This window comes from Takifugu rubripes, chromosome 19, assembly GCF_901000725.2.
Source record: "Takifugu rubripes chromosome 19, fTakRub1.2, whole genome shotgun sequence".
NCBI classification, from domain to species: domain Eukaryota; kingdom Metazoa; phylum Chordata; class Actinopteri; order Tetraodontiformes; family Tetraodontidae; genus Takifugu; species Takifugu rubripes.
Genome location: NC_042303.1, coordinates 11633249 through 11660567, shown reverse-complemented (window position 1 = coordinate 11660567; position 27319 = coordinate 11633249). Strand labels below are relative to the sequence as shown.

The window sequence follows — 27319 nt, the reverse complement described above, 5'->3', positions numbered from 1 at the left end:
AACCTTTTAAGCAGATTAACGAACCCCTTTGATGATCTTTAAATACGCCATCGCATCCGCGCGGCTTGGTGCCCAACGACGTGTGATCCAGCTTAACTCTTAAAAATAACAGGAGAGGCATTGCAGGCATTCTCTGCCATCAAAGTGATATCAACGGGCATCTCAAATGATCAACATTTCTGAGCTAAAGTTGGCCCCGGGGACGGGCTAGCAGCGCCGTCCACGTTTCACGTTCGAGGAAACCAGAGGAGAGAAATGTTGTAATCTGCACTTCGCAATTTGTAATGGGTCAAAAGCAATTCACAGCTGTGTCAATTACCAAAGAAAACACGTTGCATGTTCTTGCGAGTGGGCCTCAACGCCAAAAAGCTTCACTTCAATCTCATTGCGTGATTAATATCTTTGTATGCTACAGCAATAGGTTGACATGTATAAACTGTTTTTTTTGCTCTCCAGAGTGTTTGGCTAAATATGTTTCTTTGTTTTCCTTGGAAGTCACGATGGTCCTGGCAACCCTCCCGGCAACGCCGAATGTGCATGAGAAATCGGACTTCAGATTATGATTATGACCTCTGCCGAGGTTGTTACGTTTGTCTGTTTGTGAAGAAAATAACTCAAAAAGTTTTGAATGGATTTTAATCACAATTTAGGAAAAGGTTGATGATTGGCCAACAAAGCGATGATTACGTTTTGGTGATTTTTGCATTCTGAAGGGACTTTGATGATCCAAAGGTCATAGGTCAAGGGGCTTTGATCATTTTATTACTGCTGCGATGTGGAAATGAGCTGCTTGGCGAAGGTCTACGCTCTCCGAGTGCTGTTTATCCGGAACCAGACTGCACAACGCTGTGTTTTTAGGAATGATTGCTTCTCAGGAACTTTAACGTTGAAAGTTTTCAGCTAATTTTGCCCACCAGTCCGGCAAGAGTGATGGTCCCATGACCAGCACCATCTTGACAGGAGCTTCCTACCTCAAATATTCAAGGCTCATTCCATAAGAATGTCACTAACATTTTAATTTACATAACGCTTTGCTTAAATCTACATCTTTTCCTGAACACATTACTCAATTTTCTGTCATCTAGGAGCGAGATATAAATATAAATATCCTCCTCTGGGTTGTTCCACCCTCCAATCGTCCAGTTTATTTTCCATTTCTGGTTAGGCTTAAAAAAAATCTAGAATCTAAAAGAGCTCCAGCCTCGGGCTGTGGGGCACACCGATCAGCCCCAACAGGAAGAGGGTGATATATACGTGTGCGATGTGTTTATTTTGTTGTATAGCAACAGTCCAGTCCCAGCGCTGCTGCCTTCGGAGCGCCATCATTACCCGGAACAAGCTTTGTGCCTACAAACGCATCCCAGGCTCAGTCCTCCTGTCTTTAAACGCCATGCTGTCAGCTACACTATCAACCCCACACATCGACTGAGGCTGACTTGCCTCTGCTAGCAGCATCGAATCTAAGATTTCAGGCAGTCGGGGGGGTTAGAAGGTAGGGAGGGGGCCCTGAGGGGTGCCTTGCCACACTTGTCTCACACGCACCAGGATAGCGGCAATGTGGGAAAGCCGGAACTGCTCACACACCATTATTGTAACTCTTTAAGATAAAGAAAATGTGACCATCGTGGCTAAAAATGTCCACCACATCCACAGGATGGATGCCTTTGAATCCACCCCTGTATGGCGAACTACATTGCGCCGCATCTCTGCCAAATGGGATTCATTGTCAATGTCAATGGGCAATTCATGTCTGAACATGCAGCACGGAAACACGCTCTGGCACCGGGAACAAACACTCGAGCAGCTGTCAACAGTCCTCCACAGCGATTTTCATTACCGCTGCTCGCCACTTTAAGCACGAGTGTATGAGTTCAATTATGGCATCAGCGGTTCACTGGGTACATGCCACATAAAAGCATCCGCTGATGGCGCTGGAGTGGTTTCATCGTGAAGACGGACACGGCGGCTCTTGGCTTTATATAGTGCAGGAGCAGCAACAGGGTGACGGTGAGTCACTTGTCCTTGAACAGGATACCGGCGCGATCAATGCTTCGCTTCCAAAGATGAAAGCGACAGACTGCCAAGCCGCGTTTAAAATAAAAGAAACACAAATACAAAACATGCAGACCAAAGGATTAAGAGAGGAAACGAATGCACTTTAAGAGTCATTTATTGTGAGTTCAACTCATTCAAAGGGGCGGTTACATCCATTTAAACGTCCTCCTGTCCTCAGCACACCCTCGTCTTGGCTGCACAGGCCAGAAATTCAACTGGCGCAGATTGAAAACAGAAACACGTGGAGGGTGAAACAGACCTCGAGCGGATCAGGACTATTTTAAAGTATTTCGGAGCATCATAAACCAGTCCGCAAATCCGTTTCCTGGCGGATCAACAATACTCATCTGTAGGCGTCTGTCAGTCTTTTAGAAATCTTCCAAAGGTGAATATGGTTGTTGTCACCATCGGTATTAAAAGGTGAGTAAATCGAGATGCACTAAAAGGCACTTGTCAGTGTTTTATGCATGAAAGATATCAGTATTATTCTTCAGCACAAATTACGCTCCCGTGGCTGAATATCAGTGTTGAAATAAAGAATCAAGCTTTTGAGCTTCCCACTGATAACACACTGTGTTACAGTAATGCAGAGACCAGCTGTACATGTTCTTCTGCATTAGACTTCTGGTAAACTTAAACCTCCAAACGAGTCATCACAATTAAGTAATGTGGAATATTGTGTATTGTAACTTCCAGGATTCTAGCTAATGCAGTCTAGTGTGTAACAGCTGTTTTCCCATCGTCTGTAGCTCCTATAGCTCCACCAGTGGAGCAATTCCAGCAGAGGGATAACAGTGACTGGTGATGAACCCATTTACATCCCAATGTTGCGGGGGGGGGGGGCAGCGGTTTCCCCGGTGACGCAATGCTGAGGTGTCGCACCGTGGTAACAGCTGTTGAACTGCAGGGCGGCGTGTCCACTGCAGGCACTCTGAGGCTGTAAATCACAGGACTACTTTCGAGAGACTTTACAGACTTTTGGGTCGGGCCCGCTTGATGCCTGAGGGGCAGAACGCGCGGGATCCTAAAATGCATTCATTGGATAGGAATAAATAAATTAGCACGAATGCAGCGGTGATCTACATTCGTCACGGTGGCCCTTTTTCCACTGACACAGACTCAAACTGGACTGACAGACGGCCCGAAGACGAGAATTCAAGCAGGTAGTTTCACATTTGAAGAAAATGACAGAACGGCTCCCATAACAAACAAACGACTCCGGGAAATAACAGATAATGGTTGTGGAAAACGCTGCTGCTGGGACAGTGTGAGAGCGGCCAGGCCATGTTGATACAACCTCAGCTGGTACTATCGGCCAACAATGCAGCAAGTGGACTTTAATGCTGAAGACAGGAGAGCAAACACTTTTTGTCTGAATGTTGTGTGTGTGTGTGTGTGTGTGTGTGCGTGTGTGTGTGTGTGGAGCTCAGATTCGAGTCAGCTGGTGCCAAAAACTGGATGGCATGAAGCTTTCCATCTTGTCTGCGAAGAAACCCAGGGGTGCAAACAGTGTGCTGAAGAACTAGAAAGGACAGAGATGCAGAAAGTCAGCATAACGTCATAGACAATGCTGAAAGAAAACCCTGAAACCTGAAACACGGGGGCTTTAGGAGATAGTGGGTGTGTCTTTCTTTATGGGCCTTGGGTTGAAAATGTCCCTTTTTCACCAGACTGAGTGCCACCTCCATCCCTCCATCTTCTCTTAAAGAGCAGAAATATGAAGAGTCTTTTTGTTTCTCTGAAAACCTCGGCGCTCCTCCCTTGAAGATGATCACGCCCTCCATCTGACCAGCACATAGTCCTAGATTTACCAGCGCTGTTGTAAACCTCCGACTGTGTTCTCTCTTCCATCTTTCCCGTGACAAAAAGAAGAGTACGAGATGTTCTCTGTGGCCTTCTTTTCACCGAGACCATAAAAACAGACTACAACGAACACGCTGACCATAAACAAAGAATTAGGCTAGGAGAGGACACCTAATCAATACCCACATCTAAAGCCTTTAGAGGCTTTAAAGTATATGTTCTGTTAAAAGCTTCACTCAACACAAAGCGCATGTAAAGCAAAAGTAGCATTTTGTCGGATATCTGATTATTAATACAGTAGCGGTAAGCTGTAGCTGCCTGTGGTCGAAGTACTCACAGCTTTGGCAAAGACGCCCATGAGCTCCGGGAATTGGTGTGTGAGCATGGCCAGCATGGCGGTGAAGGAGCACAGGCCTGCTGTGAAGAGGATGAAGAAGGGGAGCTCTTTCTTTGGGTACACAGACACCTCGTGGAACGCTGGAGTGACGGTCGGGGAAGAAAGGGATATTAAAATCTGTGGGATCGGCAACAAAAGGTGAGTGGTGATGAGTGGTGAAGCGCGCAACATGTGCACAGTACTCACAGGGCAGCAGCTCCCTATCTGCTGTTTCTGTGCATCCTGGGTAGGGGTAAAATAAGTGACCCTTCTCTAGTGGGTAGGGGATTAACCGGAATGCTGTAAATAAGGAGACATGCAGCTAAATGAATCGAGGTTAATATGATTCTGATCTGTGTTGCCAAGTGCTGGTGCAGCATTCGATCTACCATCGGCAGCATATAATGGTGAATACGTACTGCCCTCCCAGGTGCAGTGTAGTAGGTTTAAGGCTCCCTCTGCCCTCTTCCAGTGTTGAAGGTGAAAGAAAGCATATGCCACCGCCTCGCTGTCGCCCCTCTTTAAAATGTGCTCTGGAGGCAGGATCAGGCTCTTCATCTCCAATAAATACTAAAGACAGAAGCAGACGTAAGGATGAAGGCTACACTCAAACACCTTGATTTGGTTTCATCAAAAGGGATGGCTGAAGTGATTATTCCTCCTTTCTTCAGTTGAGTGATGCACAAAGCCACCTATTTCCCCACCAACGTTAGATTATCCAATATATTTAAGATTAATATGAGATGTATGGATGAGAGTCCACATCAGCCGCTCCACCACCCCAGGGATTCTTTAATCATTTATTTGGGATTCTGAAAAAAACGTTAAATTTACCTGAGAAAAAACTCCCCCATCCCAAAATGTCTCCTGAAAAAAGTGCAAAGACTCCCTAGAATTCTCAAGGGGCGGGGCTGTGTGCTAAAGGTGGCAGACTGATTTGGGTTTTTGTGGAAAATGGAGTAAAAGAAGGAGATGAGAAGCAGATAAGATGTCGAGGTCCAGGCTCTTCTGCTGAGGAAGAACTTCAGAGGGATGACAGCGATTATGGAAAAACAGCCCACGAGGCGACGGGCAAACGCCACAACAAATTAATGAAAACTTAAAACATTTTAAGCAAGATTATGGGAAGCTGAAAGACCACAACAGTGGTAGTGGGCCCGACCGCAGTGCCGGTCCCGCGTAAGCCAGCCTGGTTTGGAAATCTTTTCCAGAACTGTGCGGAAAAAACCAGTGAAGAGCAAAGGAACAGACTGACAACAGATCCCATAAAGAGAACCTGGAAAGAGTTGCTGAAGAGAAACCACCGACATGCTGCTTAATGGCAGTTTCATCAACCCAAATGTGGCACAGACCCACACGTCAGTGCACTCACTCCTGTCCCGTTTGAACCATTCCCCATTCCAACTGTGCGTGCGAGCTCCCATGAAAATGCGAGTGATTGTGTGCGTTTGCCGTCCAGGTGGGCAGGAAGAGGAAACGACAGCCTCAAGTCTGATAAATTGACTCCATAAAAACGCATCAGTTTATCTCGATTTAATGTTTCCCTCACGTGCCGATCGGTCAACGCTGCACTCATCCGTCCTGTTGTGCAATTCCCTCCGGCCAACTGCCCGCAGACTGAAAACATATTTTCTTCGTGTGAGGTGCTTGTTGACCGGCTTGTTTTGCAATTGTGGAAGGTGGGAGGGAGAAGCGTTCCAAAGCTCTGGGAGTGTGTGTTATTGTTACAGTACACTCACTCCATGAATGTGGAACGTCCCCTGCTCGCCCCTCCTGTCTACCCCACTGTTTAAGTTTGTCCCATTGAGTCAGTGGGTACGCGGTGCTGACCCCCGTCCTAGAATTACAACCTCTAGAACAGGTATGTGGTCTGAAATAACCTCCAGCTCGCAGCTACAAATGATAGGAATCAACTTTTCTGCACTGTGGATCTTTAATTAAGGTTCTGGTTCCAGGTAAATCCCCCCCCCCCCCCAGACGTCTGTTGACACTTCTGAATCTGCTCTTCTAGGTTCTTCCTGTCTGTGGTGGCCAGTGCGGCCGAGCTCTGTGTTAAACAAAAGCCGTGTGCGGGGCTGGGGCCCCCTGGGTTGATTCCCAGGCGGCCAGCTTCACAGCACTCTGAATCTCAGACTGACACTTTGGGAAGGTTACCCCGCAGCTAATCCTGTCTAATCCCTTCCATGGACACAGGCTCAGTCAGCCGTCCATCCATCCCACTGGCCAGACTGTGCTGCATCACCCATGTCCCCCCGGCTTTCCCTCCTCCTTCCTGTTTGCACTCACATGAGCGCGGCCTGTTTTCCACTATTCACCTGGTCCCGTCGCTGTGGTTCACACCCTTCGGCGTGATCTTTAGCCGTCCAGGTGCTACATGTATTGCAAAAAAGCAATTCCTTTCATGTCATTTTGATCTTGCATGTTTCCAAAGTGACAGAGCAGCTCAAGAGTAGATCACTAAAGCTTCTTAGTGGATCGGACTGCATCTATCTGTAGTGGGAGCACCAGCGGGGAAGCAGAGCAAAGACCCCGCTCCTCAGATACGCCGCGTTAGTGGCGGTGATGTCATACCTGCGATGGCCCACGTGCGAGCAGGCCACCGACAGCGCGTCACTTTTTTCCTCATTTGGCGCTCGTGCACGCCGCTCAGCTGGAAAAGCTTCGCTTCAGCGACAGGGTATGCAGTTTGTTTTCTGAGAATGTTACACGAGACGGCGCATTTATTTTCTAAATGGCCAATGAGATAACGACACGAGGCCGTTGGAGGGCCTCGTGTCGGGAGACTGTGTTTATGCAGCAGTCTTCGGTGTACACAGGACCTCAGGAGGAGCTGGCGAACTGAGCGGACACCCGGTTTCCAAAGAGCGCCACTGGCTCAACTGATGCTACATCTGAGGACTGGAGACAAAGACACTTAGAGGTGCAACGTGGCAATTTTCCTCAAGCATTCGCCGTTCCCTGAACCCCCTCACTGTCATCAGACTACACTTGCTTCGACCACGAGTAGTTTGCCCGAGCCTGCGCCCTCTCTTCTGTCGTTGCTTCTTGAAACAGACATCCAGGAGCTGACTGACTGCTCTCTGTGCTTACCCTGCTGGTTTCACTTAAATTCACTCTCTCTGCTCAAGCCAAGCCGTCATCTTTCTCACCGTCTTGGTCACCTTTTGACCACCCTTCGTCCCTCCAGTACCAGTAATGAGGCATGAAGACCAACATAAAAACGCCATTACCTCTAAAATAACACCAACCACTCCAAAGCCGAACCTTCACATTTGATCGTTCTGACAATCTGAAACCTGCTCGGACTGATATTGCGGTCAACTGTGCTCATTACAGCAACTATTTTGCCGTTTTTACTGGTGTTTTCTGAACCCTCGGCGGATGATGAATAACCTGTGTGCGGCGGCCATGTTGGCCCGAGTCTTCTGTGTTTAAGGATTAACCGGTTACAAAGGCTGGCTGCTCAGCTGTCCCTCCTCGCATGCCTCGGCATTAGACCAGGTGACACCTCGGTCCTCTGCGCTCGCCTCCCGCCTCCCCCCGGCCTCGTTCCTCAGTCTGCTTCTCCACTGCCTGTCGCCTCTTTGAAGGAGGTATTGGGTTTCAAGTGTTCTCCTTTTATCCTCAGGCAGTCATCAGCCCAGAGCATAACTCATAAGCTGCCTTCTGATTCTAATCTGCAGTGCTTTGTTTCTCACAATAGAACAGTATGACATCAGTCTTGGTTCCCCAGTAATGCTGAGCTGGACTCACAATGAAGGAACACGCAGGCAAACAGGCTTCGGGTTCGTAAACACAAATAAAGCATCAGACGTTCATGTAGTCTGGAACCACCATTAACAGACTCCTCACTTCAGGGAGTCTTTGCAGCATTTTTCCCAAATTGGTGAGGGATAAGGCAAATCCCAGCTGCCCTTTTTCCTGCTCTTTACAAACCTCATTCGTCTTAATTTTGAACGACCGATACTGCTGCTCCGTCTCAATTTACAAACCAGAAAGCCCAATTTTAGGAGGTAAACTCAGCAAAAGGCCACATTTTGAAGATTTTAGATGGCAATTTAGAAGAGAAAATGTCATCCAATATGGGGTGGACAGACCAAATGCTTCCAAAAGAGGAGTAACATAGCAAGGTGGAGGGGATCGGGTCACTTGGGCTGCTTCAAATGAACGCGCACGGAGTAAATTGCTAGTGAAAGTAAGTGCATGGCAGTTTCGGATAGCAAAATGCCCCTTTTCCTTCTGGTCAAGCAGGAGGCAAATGGTCGGGTTCTGAACCGACAGCCCGCACAGAAGCTGATTGGATTGGACAGACAGATGGAGAAACTAAGAAATGAGGCAAAAGAGAGAAAAAGAAAGATGGACAAGAAGACGAGGAGCAGAGGAGGTATGGAGGAAAGAGGTGAAAAGTGTCAAGATGGAGACCAAAAGGGAGGGCCGGTGTGGGAGGAGGCTGTAGGTTAATGTGTGGAGCTTTTTTTGGGGGCTTTTTAAATAGGCTCATGTGAAAACACCAAGCTCAATATTAATATGTAATCTGTTCAGCATGCTCGATAAAACACCTGCACACGTACTCTTGACTCAGCATTTTGAAGTGCACCTTTCAGTCTGAACTGAGTTGTGTTCATTTACCCGGGAAAGTACAGTCTGAACTCCTGAGCTGCTCGACCGCAGTGCTGCTCTGTTTCTTTTCACCCGGTGATTTCCTTCCTGTCACATGCTAATGTTTGAAACCGACACAAACATATGCAGTGGCTGTTTGTTGCACATCGGCGCAGCTCTGGGGCCTGATGCAGCTCCAACAAAAGCTCCGATTCCCCACACACGTTTGAAGGATATCTAGGTGAATATATTAACTACAATTCAAGAGCAACACAGTCCTATAAAAAGGCTGAAATCACAGGTGCACTCATCATTCAGACATGCAGGATAATACAATGCAGACCCTCCTCAATCCCCACAGAGGGATGCTGAAAGACAGGCCTTTCCAATAATCCTCTGTGAAAGCCTCGTGACAATTTTCATAATATTGGCCATTCATTGAAACTCAGCTCGATGAGGACGGCTGCGATGGCTAACTGCGTGTTTGGCCCAAACAAGGGATGAGAGGAGATGAGGGAGCAGGGGAGGATAAGAGACGGGATGAGGGTACGTGATGAGAGGTGACGACGACAGCCGACTCTGGGCGGAGCAGAGACGAGGGACAGGTGGAGATGAGGGCCTGTGATTTCAACTCAAAGGCTGCATCAAAGAGGTGGCTGGAGAGCCCTCTTTCTCTCTCCCTCACACACACAAATCCCCCCTATAATCTTGAGAATAAAAGGCAAAACTGCATGTGTAAAATCTAATGCCACGGCCTTTCCACTGAAAGACTTAAGAATAATTCTGTGTTTTCTATTTGCAATTTGGTGCAGATCCCAAATCCCAGATGCAAACTTAAACTTGGTTAATAAGCCATTTAAAGATTTATAATAATAATAAAACACTCAAAAGCACAAATCCGTGACACAGTAAAATTACTAGTAGATGATCTCAGAAAACAATGGATTAAAGTTCAATCAATTAAATTTAAATTAAGTAACTGTATCAAGGCTCTTACTGACACCTGCTGGCGAACCTGCGCATAACACGTTTGGAGAAAAAGAATTCTTTTCAGTTTAAAAATATGTAGAGATCCAGACCAAAACCACAGCCTCACGTGCATAGGCAGATTAAAGTCTTCAATTTTCTATCCCTTAAACATAACTAAAGACTGACCTTTGGCACGTGTGGATTGAACTCGACGGCTCTGTGAATGGCCTCCACAGCGTTCATCTCCGCGGAGCTTAACCCTCGTCTCGAGGCCGCCTCTGGAGAAAACCTGACGGGGAAAGACACAAAATGAGCGCACGCACATCTCAAATATGCGGTTGGCTTCGGATGATGTGCGACATACTTATCTGACACGGCTCGCGCTTTCAGCAGTGCAGATGTGTAACATATAGTGGCCGATTTTGGCAAACTGATGTCTGGGACGGCAGAAATAAAAGATCTCACATGATACATTCCTACCCAAGCATGGGAAAGTCACTTCACAAGTTTTTATTGGTTTAAGCCTTACCGTCATATTTGGCAAGGACTGCTTGTACATCAGCGTATGCCTGAAGTTCTAAAAGGGCTTCCAAAAGGTTTTCATGTATATTTAACATCCCTAGCAGAGGAAACTCCTTCATTAACTATAAAAAGAAGAAATATAACTCATTAACAGTCAATGCCTCGGCACCCATGACCTATAAAAAATATAAAAGTGGCCAATACAATCTTTACATACAGCTCCAAGAGGTATAGATTTTAATAGAAACTCACATCTCTCATCATTTTTACTGCTTCTTTAACCCGTCCCAGTTTGCGTGCGCACATTGCCAGTCTGCGCTTAATATACACCAGTAGGTTGATGTCTTTTCCAGCTGTGGGGGGCAGAAAATGTGAGACATTTTATATACCGAAGCACCGTAAGGCTACGGATTCAATATGTAGGGCGTCTCCATAAAAACACGAGGACAAATGAGAAAGGCAGGAGGCTCTGTCGGCCTCCACATGCACACACACGCTCGCTTTCATTCTGCGTCACCCAAGTGTTCACTGCCAGACTCCTGTTGCGATGGCGTTGGGCGGAGTAGAGGCCTGCTTTCACACGGCGCGATTTACGAGATGGTTTCACACGAGGGACCAAAATCGGACGTTCGGTCAAATATTTCAAAATTTACACGTGAGACGTCAGATTTAGATTCTTTATTTTGATGAATTACGATGATCTAAGTGCATCATCTACAGCTTATGACCGGAGGAGGGCGTGTCCATCCAATAGACCCATGAAAACGTCCAAATATTCCACTGAGAAACGGGGAAAAACGCTGCGCTGTGGCTGAAGCGTGCCCATACGCCCCGTGCTGACCCTTCCCTGGGCGAACACAGATGTGTTTTAAACACACTTACCGATGCTCAGGGCTTTTCTGAAGAGGCGCTCGGCTTCTGTGATGGTTGTGGCTTCTTCTTCTGCGAGGAGCACGTAAGCCGCGGCACAGCTACGCACACATTTGAGGGACATGCACACGTTACTGTCAAAATTGTGCCATACGGGTAGAAAATCACCTATAACAGGGGCGACTTTGAGTATAATCAATGTGTTATTCCTTTATTATGCATCTATCCAGCCATTATAAAGTATATGATCAGACATTAATACGTGTTTAGTGACCTCATCAAAACAGCATTAAGTATGATTGTTGAAAGGAAAAACACTGACTCTTGGTTCATTTCCAGGGCTTGGTAGGCTGCTCTGATCCTGGCTTGAGGGTTTCTCTCTCTCCAGGCTTTTTGCATTACTGTCGTGTGATAGAAACATGTTAAATTTGATGTTCTGATTAGTTAGAATGTGTTAAACACCGCTGTAACCTTTGGGTCTTTTGTGTACTAAAGCTCACCAGCGTCTTCTGGCCTCAACTGTGGGGTGTCACCTGTGAAGAAGGTCTGATGGTCCTGAGCAGAAAGGTTCATATCGTAGTAGGTTAATGGCTCCTTCCCTGTGACCCAGGTGTACCTGCAGCACACACAGCAAACCGCAAACAGCACTATGAAGCTAACAAGCCTCCCTTTTAGTTTGCACTTAAGACTTCGCAGACAACCTTTAATTTGAAGTAATTTTAGAGTTATTTTAAGCTTAGGCAGACGTACCTGTTGTATTCTGCTCCTCTGAACAGATTTAGTGGGTTTCTCCAGACCTTACACTCTATCAGAATGACAACATAACAGAGTGTCAGCGCACCATCCACCACGATTGTTTTAATGACCACATGTACAGCATGTTTACCTGAAACACTGGGCCTGGGCTCCGTCTCGCCATTAATTGATGTAAAGAGGCCAGTCGCGGAGCTGCTCTCAACCCCACCGAGAAGAGGACGCAGGTGACTTACTGACACTTGCTCTATGAACGAGGTCCCGTATTTACGGAAATACCACCACTCAAATATCTGCCATGGAAACAAAGACAGTGGCAACATTTCTTTAAAAATGATACCACACAAAGCATGGTTTTAATTGCTCTTTTTATGTAATTACGTCATCACTTTATGATATTATATTTGTATTTTTTTTATATATATATATATATATATAAAAGTCGGGTAGGTAAGAGTGGCACTAGTTGAGTCAGCCAGGAGAGGACTGGGCTGAGAAGCGGAAGGTCCTTGGTTCAAGCCCCGGTGCAGACAAAACATGAGAAGCCTTCTGGTAGTAGTGGGGGGTGCCAGGACACCTGCGGGGCACTGTCAAGGTGGCCTTGAGCGAGGTACCAAATCTCCAAATGCTCATAATGATTCATTCAGGGGTGTATACTGCCTTTGCCCATATGCCCATGGCCCCCAAAGGGATACAGTAGTTAAGAAAAAAAAGTGCCAAATGGTGTGGATCCTGCTAATAGTCTCACATTTTAATTCACCAAGAGCATTTTTGATGTTTTGCTCCAAATGCTGTAGAAAGTTCAAAATGTCATATCTTCTCAATGATGATAAACACTAAAAAAAAAAGGATTTTAAATTACTTTAATGAATTGTTGATCCAATAAGAATAATACTGAATAAGATCAAAAGTCTTAAGGCTTTTTTTTGGGTATAGTTCATTCATACCCGAGGTTCTATGAGGCGTCATGCTGATCCAAAAGGTTTACACATGATTGTGGACTGTAAGAATAAATAACTCACAAGAATAAGTCCAGAGATGAGGGAAGACGTTCCAGTGAGAGCCACATAGAATTTTGGGGTCAGTGTGTTTAAAAACACTGAAGCTGAAATAAGAGAGAAAACAGCACAGCGATACAATCAGTGTAATTTTTTTGCTTTAAAAAAAATCAACAGAGCACAATAATGATCATTATTATTTCATTGTTATTAACACATCGGTTTAGCAAATAAAGACAGCTGATTCGGCTATTCGGAACAAAATGATCATGCATGGAAATAATCACTAAAGTTAAGCTTCGTGCCTCGCACATCTCTGTTAAAGTTAAAATAATCTGGAGCTAAAAGAATCCGAAGATTCCCCTTTTAACTGGAGCAGACTGCTATCTGTCAAGGCTCTCGCTGGCTGTCAGCTAAAGCCGAAGGCTAACAATAGCTAGCTAGCTTTTGCATTTATTCACCTGATGCAAGAGTTTCCTGCAGTTTGAGCGGACTCCACAGCACGTATATCATGATCAGCACCATGCCGAACCAGATGAAGCAAACGTAAGTCCATGACCAAGAGAGCCAGGACTTTAATTTCTCTGTAAATCCATTAGATTGTGGATTACTGCCAGCGGTGTTCTCCATGTTTCTCCGGATGCCTGTAAACAGAGGAGTCACGTGACCGCGAAGCCAAAGGCTTTTATTTTGAAATATCGATAGTAATTTCATTTCCGGAGAAGACCAACTATAAACATATGAAGGTAATTTTGGTGCAAAAGAAGGACGAGTGGATGTACAACATAATAACCAATAAAAGAGAAACGCTAATTAAACCAGGCAAGATCATTAGCATTCTTACTTCTATTCTATCAGGCCATGGAATCCACTTAACGTACATTTAATGAAAATAATAGATTAAATCCATTTTAAACAATTGATCCAGAATAATACATATGAAAATAACATAGAAAAGCAATACATAAATATAGTACACTACGAAATTCTCAGTTCCGGCTCCACCAGCAAGTTGCGCGGACAAAAGTCCAACCCGGGACTTTATAATTATGATTTATAATATAATTATGTCATTTTATCCTAATTGCCTTAAATCTTTTTCCAGCATATGGGGTTGCAGACATATTTTTGATTCATTTTCATCCATTATTATATTCGTAGAGGTGTTTCCTGCATAATGTTTTATCTTTTAGAACTCAACCTTTAAAGTTCACCTTTAAATTTCATACAGATCTCAACATTTGAGAGCCTGCAGTGATGTTAGGGATGTCTGGTATTGTTTTGTTGAGGACCGCAACCAACGACGCTGCTCTTTTCCGTGTTTTAAGGTATCGTTTATTTTCACACTTTCAGAAATGGCGTTGTAACAGAGTGTAGTGAAAAGCAGATATTATTCATTGAAAGATTTAACGGATTAAATATCTCTTAATATCTTAGAATCTGTCTGTCCTAAGATCAAGTACAAACATGAGATCTGGAAATATTGATCTTTACAGAAGTAACATATTTAACATATTTACTTACAGTTCCTTCTATGGCCAGTAGGTGGTGGTATTACAGCGGTAATACATGTATCGGCTGGTTTTTCTAATCTCTCATCTTCGAATTCATTCATCAAGATGCATTAGAAATCATTTAAACATTACAAATTAATTTGTAAATGTCAGACCTCTCATATTAAAATTCCATGTCCCTAAATTCTTTATTTTCTTTTTAAACTACTAATCATTACACACCAAATGATGTTTTCAGTAATGTATACAACCATGAGGAGAAAATAGAAAAATCACATCTTGTTGCTTCAGTAGGATATTTGTGAGCTATTACCCCACTCCACCTTTCACCCTATGCATTATAAGGTTGCTGAATTAAATGTGATCTGCTATCGTGCCGGTTGGAGGTTGCAGCCACTGAATGACAGAGAGCCAGATTTGGTTGCGCTCACAGATGCCCTTGGGTGTTTTCTGTCTGACGCTGATGGACAAGCACACGCAGGGTTAAAGGCCTGTCATGTAAATCAGGTGCGATCACTTCATAGGTGAAAGCGTGCACGATATCAGCGGCAGAGGGGACAAGATCAGGGAAAAGAAGAGGAATGAAACATAAACAAGGAGAGGAACAAGATACGCCTGCATGAAGTTGCCACATCTGAAGTTTGCATGCGCATCCAGCTGAAATGATATTTCCAAATGACCTCTGCTTAGTGATTCATTTCTTGATGCGACACACTCAGAGCTTCCAAGAACATGACAGGTAAACAACGTTATCTCCTGGTGCGTGCAGACTGTACCACTTACAACGGTTAAATATCAACACAAGGCAAATAGAGCAGACGTTAACGCTGCTGTCTGAGGAGTCCTCCGTCATTTGTCTGCGTTTCAACCCCAAACCTTCAACTGAAAAACACTATTATCATTTCAATTCTCTTCACCGGCAGGCGGCAAAATAAAACCAAACACTGGCATTAAGATCCCAAACATTTTACCGTCCCGTACAACAAAATGCAACATGACATGTACACAGAGAGTCCGCTCGAGCCCAGCCATGCAGAACCAATACCCCTCATCATTCTGCAGTCACCTGTATACTTAAGGTTCATTTACAATTTCTTGTCTGGGATCCATTCAGCCATCCTGGACTTCATGTTCTGTTTATGTAGTCATTCGCCCCCCCAAAGGCTTTTAAGAGTCCTTTAATCATACATAATTAAACATGGTTTTCACTTAAATGCACCACATTTCTCACTCTCATTATTACTTAAGAGGCAGCTGCCAAAAAATTGTGTTCATTATTGTTCATTAAAAAGGCTTTTGGCCGAATTGTTAAAGCACGTGTTCATCTTTCATCCCTTCGCGTTATTTGTCGACTTTATTTGACAATTTCCCTCCACTTCTGCACAATCAGAAGCATAAATTCAGCAGAATTCTGATGAATAATGTATGTCGTGTTGTGCCTTGCATACACGTGGTCCAAACTGGTCATTTTTCAGCTCTGTTTGGTGGTCTCTGCTAATGGAAAAACTTTATGAAACTGGCTCTCCTCTCCCACACTGCTTCTCATATTTATCTCCATTGAAGGGACTCTCCCCCAGTAACCAATTTCTCTCAAAACACTTCATTTTCAGACAAGTCTTTTTTTATTTTTTTTATTTTCCGTGCTGTTTAGCCACATCTGACAGCAATGGTACCAGTGAATAAAACGAAAACAAAAACGGCAAATCACTTCCTCCATAACAGCCCCAACTAGACTGTTATTTTAACACTTTATGAGTAAAAGTTTCAACCAGTTAATCATAAATCATCAGCCTCATCAGCAACATCCTCCTGCCGGTAACATGGGAATTAATACAATCAACAGCATAAATGAAGCCATGTGCAGCTCACACAGCATAAAGATTGTGTCCAGTTGCAGGTAAAGATAGCGGGAGAGGAATAAATTATAGATATATGTTACCTTCATGTGGCCAAAGCTATTTTTAGTTACAATAAAAGCCGAAGAGCAAAGATGGAAAAGCAAAGGTACAGTGAGGGAACAGCAGAGCACGGTGATTCCTGGGTGAGATCGGTATAACAGTAAACTTCTGACGGGTGATAAGTGGTGACAGGAATGAGAACGTGGAGCCATCGCCATGGCAGCGCATCTGTGTGTGAGCGGGAGGTCAACGAGGCCTCTTTTCCAAAAGAGATGGAAGTGTGTGTTCATTTAGGCCCCGGGTGGGGACCCACGGCCGGGGACTGGGAGGTTTCTGCGTGCGAAGCTTTCACCCAGGCATCGAGACTTCTTCTCTGTGATTATGTTATGGACTCAAAGACTGAAAAATTAAACAGGACATAACATGAAACCGGATCAGCTGATATTGTGCTGCCTCGGTGTTGACGGAGCAAATCGCATTCTTTGGCATTTTGTTGCTCCACCTGTGGGATTAAATCAGTTTTGTTTGCAGAAGCAAACCCAAATTTACGATTTTACTGGATTTCCATGAGTGGCCAGCAGGTTCTTGGTAAAATGGTAAACCTTTAATGTGCTTAAATATACACAAACATTCATAAAATGCAGATGTTTGAGGGAAATCTGAGCTAGACGGTCCCATTGTGCCATTTCGTTCCATTGTTTTTTTTCTTCCCTGCATCACTGTTGAAGCTACAAACATGTAATATAATCATCTCCCGACACAACAGAAGAGATTCTGTGTCCACTGTCCACGCCGTCCAGACACCACATATGCTTGCATGAACTTGGGAGCGTCCTGGTGGGTTTTTTTTTTTTTTTTTTGGTGGACTATAATGCAGCAGCATCACAACAGCCGCTGGCTGGCTGTTTGAATGTGCATGGTTGATAGCATAAACTGCACAGGAGGGAGGGTGTGCAGGAGCAGATATCAAGAAATTATTATATGATTTACAACAGAAACGCCCTGATCCGCTCCAACCCTTGGAGACCGTTTTCTCCACACAGGCCCCATCTATCATCATCACCAAACAAACCAGATTAGCCTTGCCACAGCTGCCAGCAACCAAGATCATACGTCCTAAATGCTAAAACTAAGCCCACGCCGCAGCCAGCCACCAAGTTCGTGTTTGGGCATCTACAGGGGCGCGAAATAATCCCGTTCTAAAGATCCAACCAGTGATTTACAGGAATTATCTCAGTATCACACCAAAAGTGTCATTTTAATAGTCTCATCATTACTGGGGTGTCATAATGGGGTGGCCCCAGAAATTCCCCTACTGAAGAGAAGCTTTATATTAGACTATAAGGACTGCGAGGTTGCTCCTGCCCTATATGCTTTAAAAGGTGAGGAAATCCCTTTTGTCGCAAAATACAACCTGACTTCGGATACCGCCACGTCTGAATGGTAGTCTTTCAGTAGGAACTGGAGAGTTGCAGCACTTGTATGGCTCTACGCTCTCACCAGCATTTGCTACAACACACGCAATCCTCTCAGCCACACAACCAGATCAAGTCAGACTGTGACACAACCCTTGAGTGCGCTGGTGTCTGTGGTCACGAAAGCAGCAGGTCTTGATTGCAGCTGCTGCTGTTGAGAATCATGTAACCTTTAAGGGAAGGTCCGAAGATGACTCAGAAGCATGCTAATTTTGGTGTGTGTGTGTGTGTGGGTGTATGTGTGTGTGTGTGTGCATGGGGGGGGGCTTTGTGCTTTGGATCAGACCTGTAGTGCACAATTACAAAAGGTGAAACGGAGTGACACAGTCAGAGAAAGGCAGAAATAAAAGGAGGGAAGCAGCCAAGTATTCACAAGTAAATTAAAGATTTGCATGTCCTTGAGTTGGTTTACTCAGCTTCTCAGTGCTCTGTGGTTCTTACTATGCTTTCTGTAAGCCTTAACAACCATACGTAGACTCTGTAACCTGATAAGATTGGTATGTCTGTGTGGACTTCAGTGGCAGTAACTTAAGACAGATGTGAAGGGGAATAAAAAAGAACAACAAAAGCCCCCCCGCTCCTGCGTGTGGCATGTTGAGGGGACGTCAGATGAAGCCGCCCGCACACCCGATGTGGATGAGAACGCAAACTAAATCTAAAGCTTATCTCGACACAATACATCACCACGGCGAGCTGGGCTAGTCTGGAGCTCAACACGTTTGGGACGATGGCTGGAAGGAGGGAACATTTTATCCATTAAACTAATACACATAAAAAGAGATTCTACCTTTTTTATTCAGTGGATGAGCCGTCAAAGCAACAGAATGTGTGGGATGCAGCGTGTCATTGGGATTCCATGTTAATTCTGTGCTTAAAAAAATGAGTGTTCCCCAAAGCTCTTGTGAGCGCTGAGTGTGCGACCTTTTAGAGGGAACCTGGTGTCACTGATGTCACCTGGAGGGAGGGATGCCGATTGTCACGGTTGCTCCGCCGCCGCTGACGTCCCTGCACATCAGCATTTCCCGGCCACTGGTATTTGTGGTTACACATCGAGTCAGACGTCAGGAGGAGGCTGATTAAGACTGACAGGAGGAAAGTTTGTCTTTCATATTTACGGGAGGGGTTTAAAATCAGAATAGATTAGCCTGACCATAACAGACACCATGAGGGTCCTCTTAACCCCCAACTGTGGTTTATAAAACACAACATCACTGATCAGCTACAAGCAGGCTGCAAAAAAGCCTTTTATTTGAAAAAAATGCTGAAAAACCCTTTTTTCCAGTTTGGTCTTTGAAGAGACCCCCCCCCCCCCCCCCCCCCCCCAGCTTCCAATGCACATTTTGTGTTGCACAGAAGCTGTGCCTTTCCAAGTTCCTTACCATCTGTGTAAATGTGATACCTCTCCTTCGCACAATGAACTGGAAATGGAAGCTGTGTTTCACATAATCCCCAAATCCATCCAACTCTCACATCCTATCATGCAAATTTGGTGCAGTTTGAAGAGAATCCGTTCCCCCAACCATATGCCTGAGCCGTGTAAAAGATACAACTATTTATTATGCATGCATTGCACCAGGCTTATGGTAATAAGGTATTAAATTAGTGCTGGACATTATTGCTCTTCCATATGACTTCGACGGAAAGGATTTTCATATAAAGTCACATGAAACAGGAAAATGAAAATGAGATTTGAGAAATGATTTGCTGGTGATTCATACCTGTGATTGCTCGGTTTAAAATATCATTGGCCCAAGTCAGCCTGCAAACTGGACTGCAGCTGCTATAAGCTGCAATAAAACTCTTTAAAAACAAGGTTTGGGTAATTACTTTCTGTCTTGTCTTTCCTTTTATTTCTGCCTGTCTAAACTGCGGTAATTAGCTGACAGCCTGCTCAGGAACAAAAGGCGCTAACAGCAGACAAATGTAATAACACATACACCTGATGTACACTGGAAATCTCACATGGAGCAGGTGGATATAGGAAGGAGGAATATGAACACACTTACCCAAATGTAGCTACGCAAAAGACAGCATTTGTGACAACAATAATACAGTATATGACAATTTAATGAAAACATCAGACCTCTAAGACAGTCGGGATAAAGAGGGTGAGGAAGGAAGTGAATAATAAATGTCACTGTGACACGTCAAAGGCACAAAATGATTCATTTGTCAAGATGAACTATATTAACTGCCTGCACTACTGACACTCACACCAGTTGTGATGCATTCCAACAGATGTGGAATGTGTGAAGGGATCAAAGTCTGCATCGAAGGGAGCAAATAACAAGCTTAGTGGGGATGTTTTTGTCAGCCCAAAAAACTCCGTCTACAAGCAACAGGATTCATTTAAAGGAGGTTGTTCAGTTTTAAAATAACTACAGGTTAACCAGCACCAGTAGTTTAGTAAACTGCATTTAAAGGCAGTACTCATACGAAGTTGCATGAAATAGGTTGCTTGGAAGCTCACAGGTCCTTCTGGAATCTGGATCATCACCAACATTTACGACACAAGGTTTAATCCATCTTGTGCAAAGACAATGAGGTTTTCCTATTTCTATCTTCAGATTTGGATCTGTGGCGATACGACGGTACAGTGTGCCTCCAAAAGTGTGAGCGTTCCCACCCGGATGTCAACCAGTGGACGTTGTTGCCACCCACGAGCACTCAGTGTAGTGGAGTTGGTGTGATTGCTTCTTTAGGTCTATTTCTGTTGCACGACGCATCTAAATTGCTGTAGTTGCTAAATTATGTATGTATTTATTTGTAAAGGTTGGTGCCTCTGATGGCAAAGAAGTCTACAATCCTGAATCAAACACCTCCACTGTCGCCCACACACACACACAACCCCCGCAGCAACTTTGGGACTGAATTAATGGAGGGTTTAAACGTTGCTATCGGTGGCTTAAACCACCAAAAAAAACCCCAGAAAGTTGACACCAATGTGGAGACTGACGAGTGGCAGGAAGCTGATGACATTTCTTGCAGTGGATTGAAGTGGATTGAGCTGTTGCTTAGTGACTGTATATCCTGAATCCACTTTTCCTCCTAAACGCCCTTTGTTTGCTAAAAACTAAGGCGACGTCTACGTGAGAAGATGTAGCACTCGGTAATGGTAACATTGTAAAAGGTGATGAATTCTGAGAATGAATTATTTTTGCATAAAAAACCTGGAACCAACCTGATAACAAAAGAGTTTTGCCTTATCTTTTTATTTTTGAGTGTCCAAGCCCTCATTGAACTGTTTTGCTGTTGGAAGTTAGTGCATCATTATTTAGCTAACTTTGGTTATCATGACATCACACTGAGGGGTTAACAGACGACACAATGAAGATGAATTGAAATGAATCATATTGTTCCCATTTCTGAAATAACGTGATTATATTGTGACTTATTATGACTTACACCTGTCGTATAGCACATACAGTGTACAGGCAGCAGTACCATAATTCAGTCATTTGGAGTGAAAGATGAAAAGCACGAGCTTGCTAAGATAACAATTCCAGTAGCACTTCATTAGCGTTTTTATCCTACCAATAACAGGAAATCCCATATTTTTTTACTGAGTGGATCCGATCCATCCAGCACCAACAATCATCAGAGGCTGCAGCTTCTGGTGTCATTTGGACATCAACCCCGACCCTGAAATGTGCAGCGTTCTACTGGTCATCACCCATTCTGGGGTGATCTCTCCCTCACGAGCACGTGGAACTGCTGCATGCTGGGAGTGCGGCGCCGCCTTTATTGATGCACGTTTATAAGTGACGTGTGATTTTTCAGGGGTGGCCCGTTAACTTTTTCCTATTATTTCATTAGGAGTTTCCCAGGGAGATGAGGGGCTCCCTGAGATTGTGATCATACTTTAGTAATCACCAACCATCAATAGATTAATGTCCACAGACGTCCGCCGATGCTGTTAATCTACTTTATGGCTGGGTCAGAGGCCCCGTGACTGGCAGCGTTTCCCTCACAATTTGAAGGAAATTGATGTTCTCCTTTTATTACCTTGTTTTTCAGCCCCTCCCTTCCACAAAAATCAAACAACTACCAAGTCTGGTTAATTGCTCCTCTTTCCTAAGTGTGAAAACTAGAATAAATATGTAATTGTGGCCTGAATCTCTGCTCAAAGCCGTGGTGTGAAGCCATGACAGATGTTGCTGTGATTTGCTGCATCTGCGTGTGTGTTGCTGGTTTCGCTGGGCAGGCAGTCATCGCGCTCATTGATCCTGTGAGAACGATGATGGGATGTGTTCATTCTTGCCAAACTCCCTCCTACTCGCTTAAATCACAAGAAACTGTGCCCCACTGCCAAAACAAACTTCATCTAGACAATATTGCCGCCGTCCTCGTTGGAAAAGCGAATCCCAGGATGTGCTGAATACATTTTCATGCATCATGTATGCACACTGTTATTTTTCACAGCTCGCTGTCAGTAAATATTGCACAGGCCTGGAATTATAAGGTCATGTTATGTAAAGCTTACGGCTGGTTGATTGCTTCATGGAGACGGGGTTACAGTGAGTGGTGGGGCGCACTGATAGGATCCTTTTTCTTCCTTTTTATGATCTTGCTTGTGTCCAAAGGCTCGTGTGCAGATTGTAGTTTTCTCCTCTGTGTTCATGAACGTGCAGCATGTGACCAAAGCTCACCCTCTCAGTGAGGGTACGTAACACTGCCTGTTACGTACTTGCCTGTTCGTCTTCCCCCCCCTCCATCATAAGCAAATGTTGTGCAGCTGTCACCCTCCATGCTGCAGACGCGCCGCCCTTGCTAATGTAAAGCAACGTCATTATTGCAGCCGTGTCGCGGCATTCCGCTATAAATGCTGCCACAGCTAAAGCCCCATTAGCCGCTGGTGCTGCCACTGGTTCTATTGTTGGAGGTTCCGTTATTGCAAATTTGAAATGCATTGCCTTCAAAGTCATAAATCTTGCGCGGGATTACTGCGTATAAGTCGTTTGTTTGGTCTGGACTCATCAATCAGTGCTGGAATGTTTGTGTTACAACTGCCACTTTGTATGATGGATGAAGACGGGTGTTTTCTAACAGTAACACTGGGTGTGTGTGTGTGTGTGTGTGTGTGAGAGAGAGAGAGTCCGATGTAAGCAGTGACACTCATTAATCCATCTGCTGCAGAGAGTGACTGAAGACGCCACATATTAACTGTCTTTTCCTCTTTAATCCCATTGTGTTCCCCCAGATTAAATTTGAACACTAATAAATGTTCTTTTATGGCTAATTAGTGTTTCGCACCTTGCCAAGAATCATTTCCTTCTTCTGCTAATTCTAATTGGGCCAATTAATCATGCAAAGAGGTAATTAGTGTAGTTTGATGTGCGGTAAAGCCACTCCGGAGCCTACGGGGGGATTTAGAGGGCTTTTGTTTCACACCACAAACAGAAAATTAGTCAGGGCTGGTAGGTGCTTGATGCTACAGAACAAGTGCACCACAGTACTAATGAGTGTGTTCTGTGGTGCCGGAATGACAGCAACATTCATGGCAGGGGTGTGATGTACTTACAGTGAAAGATCTATGCAATATCCTGGAGATTTCCTGTGTAGAACACACAGGTACACAATGAGGCTGGAGCTCATGCCTCGCTAGAAATAGACTTCTAAAGGTCTCCAGCAGGCAACAGGCACATATTGATCGAGATATATTCCTGTATGCCAGCGTGACTGGCATCCGCCACATCCCAAAGGGGCTCCACTGGATTGGGATCTGGTGGCCGTGGAGGCCACTGGAGTACAGGGAACTCATCGTCATGTTCCAGGAACCAGTTTGAGATGATCTGAGCTCTGTGACGCGGTGTAATATCCTGCTGGAGGTAGCCACCAAAAGCTGGTCCACTGTGGTCATGAAGGGAGGGACCTGGTCCGCAGCAACACTCAGGTAGGCTGCGGCGTTTCAATGATGCTCACTTGGCACGAGGCAGGACGGATCCAGACTTTCATGTTGTTTACACCAAATCCTGCTGCTACCTTTGGAGTGTTGCAGCTGAAATCGAGGCTCAGACCTGGCAGTTTTTTCAGTCTTCTGTTGTCCAATTTTGGATATTCTGTGCAGATTGTAAGCTCGCTTTCCTGTTCTTAGCTGACAGGAGCGGCGCCCCGTGTGGTCTGCTGCTGTAGCCCATCTTCTTCAACGTTCCAGGAACTGTGAGATCGGAGGTGGTTTTCTGTGGTCCTTGGTTGTACTGAGTGGTTATTTGAGTTCTGTTACTGTTCTGTCATCTTAGACCAGAAAAAGGAATGAAGGGCTTATTTGTTGTGAATCCAGTTGAGTCCTGGTTGTGGTCACATGAAAGAGGAGAAGCTACTGAGTTGAATGATACCGAACCTTCTATGGACTACAATAGAATTCGGGATTGGAAAGGCTCACAATCAGAGCTAGATCCCCAGGAAGCAATGGTGTCCAGGAAAGTCCCTTTTAACAGGAAAAAACCTCGAACAGACCCAGGCTCATCCTGTTGATAGAGGATGAAGGAGGACGAAGGTCTTCAGCCTCTTTGTTCATTCTGTAGCATTCAAATCTCTACCTGTAGAACAGTCATATATACGGCTTTGCTAAGGTTTAGAATCCCAAATATGAGTCTCACCTGAAGCGTCTTTGTTTCTGAGGAGCATTGTTAAAGTAAAATCACTGCTAGCTTGGATGCATTGTGTAGCTGTATAAAAACGGTGAATGCGATGCTGTTTGGTAGCACAACAGACGGACATGTGGGTGCGGCAAAATATGTTTCTCTTTCCGTGTTTTTCTGCCGTCGCACTGTGGATGCAATTAGCACATGGGACCAAGCGAAGCCAGGCATCAATCTCATGGAGGAAATTCATGAAAGAACATTTCAAACCAGATTTATGCCGACTCAGCGCTCCAGTTTTAATTCCCCCCCTATTTTGCATGATCAACAGTTTGGCGCCCACATATTTCTTATCTCCTCTCTTATCTCCTGCACGGGGGGGGGGAATCACAGTTCGGGCGTCAGCGAAAATCCTCAGCCCTATAATATCGCCGAAGCTGAGGTTGATTATGATAGTGAAATTGGCAGCGAGGCGTGGAATATCCCCCTGGTTATTTTCCAACTCCAGCTCATTTCACAGGCCATCTCTGGGTCCTGAGCTCTGCAGCTCGGTTCGCTTGGCTCTGGCCTGACCGCCGCCAAGCTCCCGCTTGCTGTTTCATCGACACCCGCGTGTTCACAAAGCCACAGCGACGTGACCTGCGAGGAGGAACGGATGCGACCACGGACACACGTGGGAGTGGCGCCATGGCCTCAAAGGAGCAGACAGAGGAAGCAACAGGGTGTCTAAATGTCAGGTGACAGTTTTGTTGCATGCCAGAGTAGGTTTGACTTTTGAGTAATACTTGGACACCAAAAATGTCAATAAAAATTAAAATAGTGAGGTAGCGGTAGGTAAAACAACAGCAGACTCTTGGTTAATTTAAATTCTACGGCAAACTCACAACCCCATCACTTCTGCCAAAATATTTGATTTTGAATAAATGACATCAGAGGCTTAAAAACGGTAAATGGAACGTTATCGGCGAGTCAAGGCCATTAGCAGCCCCAGTCTGAGTTGCCCTGGGCTCTGTAATTAACTCTGCTCAACCGCAGCTAAACATTTTTGACGTTTTTCCTGGTTCAGAATGAACTGTCACAGCGGAGAGAGAAAGTAACCATCTTGTCACATTGAGTTTTACTGAGGATTTTGAAATGCTGTGTGCCCCCTCCCCCAGATCCTGAGCAGATATGACCACACACACACACACACACACACACACACACACACACACACACACACACACACACACACAGACCTGGATCCTATTGTGTCTTCGTTAACAAATGATGGAAAGTGTGTCTCAGCCTTTAGGTGGCGCCATCACCAACTTACGTGACACCATCAATTTTTAATTACTGTTCCACTTCCTGGTGCAGTATGAACAGAATGAGGAGCAAGTCTAGATCTCGTCTGGATCAGGATCATGTGATCAAAGTGCCCTGCAGGAGGACACAAATCATCGTCGCTGTTCTGTCACAGTGCATGTACAGTGCATGTGCGGAGCCATACCCTGCATTCATTCTGATTAAAATCCTGCATTACTAGAAGAAGCAGGCGATTCCCCCGACCTTCTCGGCTGAGAAACAGGAAAATGAGCTGGCTGATGGGACTGGAAAGGCCAGAGGTGACGCGTAGACATGTAGCAGCGCAGAATGGCGGCTGCCAGGCGCTCTAGAATCCGCCCAGTTTCCGGTATAGACTCCTTTCTATGTCACAATGAAGGCAGTTAGCATTTAATAATGCTTTTTCAGCAGGGAAGAGCCACCTTTTTGTAATTTTGCTCAATCGGGGGTTGCGCAATAGGTTGACCGGGTTGATAATGAGCAAATGTTAATTGCTGTTTTCATTTTAAATTTCTTTAAATCATAGCGGCACGTCGCTTTCGTTTTACCTTTAACTGCTGAGGAAAACAAAACACCATCATCCCACCCAGACTTCAGCACAAACGAAAGTCATTAACAGGCGGCCTCTATTCACACCACGCGGCTGTAGCAGAGACTGTGGAGCTGGTTTATGGTTGCAGCGCTGACCTCAGATGCCGACTGAAATTACTCATTTTACACAGAATAGGCCATTTCTGTTAAGTTTCGTTTATTAGGAAGACAAAGGCTCCAGTCAGCCCACCATCCCCGAGGGTCATGATGAGTCTCTACAAGGTTACCGAAGCCTCGCAACGATGGCTGATGTGGCCAGACGAAAGAAAACCGAAGGAAAGCGTCAATATGGCGCATATTCTGCTGATGAACACACATTAAGCCAATCACCAGGCATTAGCCTTTCAGTGGTCCGAAGATCATTACACCACTGTGTAATTATAGCACACATTCCCTATATTTATTTGAAAAAAAAAAAAAGTCCATTGACAAGCCTCATACTCTGTCTTTCAGACTGGCTGATGCCTCCATAAAAGGTGGTGATTAAATTGCTCAGGGAAAAAGCACTCACATTTTATATGACAGCCCTGATGCATCGTTCATGCTCAGATTTGCCAACCGGCAGCTAATCTTTGGACGATGAACACCTTCATCTCCTCTCACACTCTAAACTGGCATTTCCCCATCCATAGTGATGCAAACGTACCTGAATGTATCGTCTGACAGCAAAATAGGTGAACATAAGCACAAATCCTGCCAAAAATACTCAGATTCCTAAATTGAATTTAGGAACAATGAAAGAACCCCAAAATAAAACCAGATCGATATTGAAATGCAAATTTTAATAGCCAACCAAAACACCAAGATAGTACAAGCACTTAGGGATAATCTCGGGTTCTCCATGAACGCACCATGATGCTCATACTTACATCACTGGAAACACAAATAATATTGGTAATAATAGAATAATATGGAGACAGAGCTGTGAACGAGCATCATGATGTGGGGACTCTACTAAATCATTTAGTGAGCCTGCTGACACGGCCGTA

General features: G+C 44.8%; 1 protein-coding gene across 2 annotated transcripts; it reads right to left on the bottom strand.

Moving 5' to 3' along the window:
* Nucleotides 1-2152: 2152 nt before the first annotated feature.
* LOC101064496 (suppressor of tumorigenicity 7 protein-like) lies at nucleotides 2153-13602 on the bottom strand. 2 transcript variants are annotated; one of them, XM_011614046.2, is made up of 15 exons: nucleotides 13407-13602; nucleotides 12970-13052; nucleotides 12081-12240; nucleotides 11945-11999; nucleotides 11695-11810; nucleotides 11517-11595; nucleotides 11207-11295; nucleotides 10577-10677; nucleotides 10332-10446; nucleotides 10167-10239; nucleotides 9989-10091; nucleotides 4624-4804; nucleotides 4442-4534; nucleotides 4196-4335; nucleotides 2153-3577 (listed from the first exon to the last, which is right to left on the bottom strand). In XM_011614046.2, exons 1-15 carry the CDS (start codon nucleotides 13573-13575, stop codon nucleotides 3482-3484), a joined length of 1653 nt encoding a protein of 550 aa, XP_011612348.1. In that variant the 5' UTR covers nucleotides 13576-13602; the 3' UTR covers nucleotides 2153-3481. The 2 variants fall into 2 exon arrangements, with proteins under 2 accessions (XP_011612348.1, XP_003973469.1); XM_003973420.3 differs by having other exon boundaries at nucleotides 4654-4804.
* Nucleotides 13603-27319: the final 13717 nt, after the last annotated feature.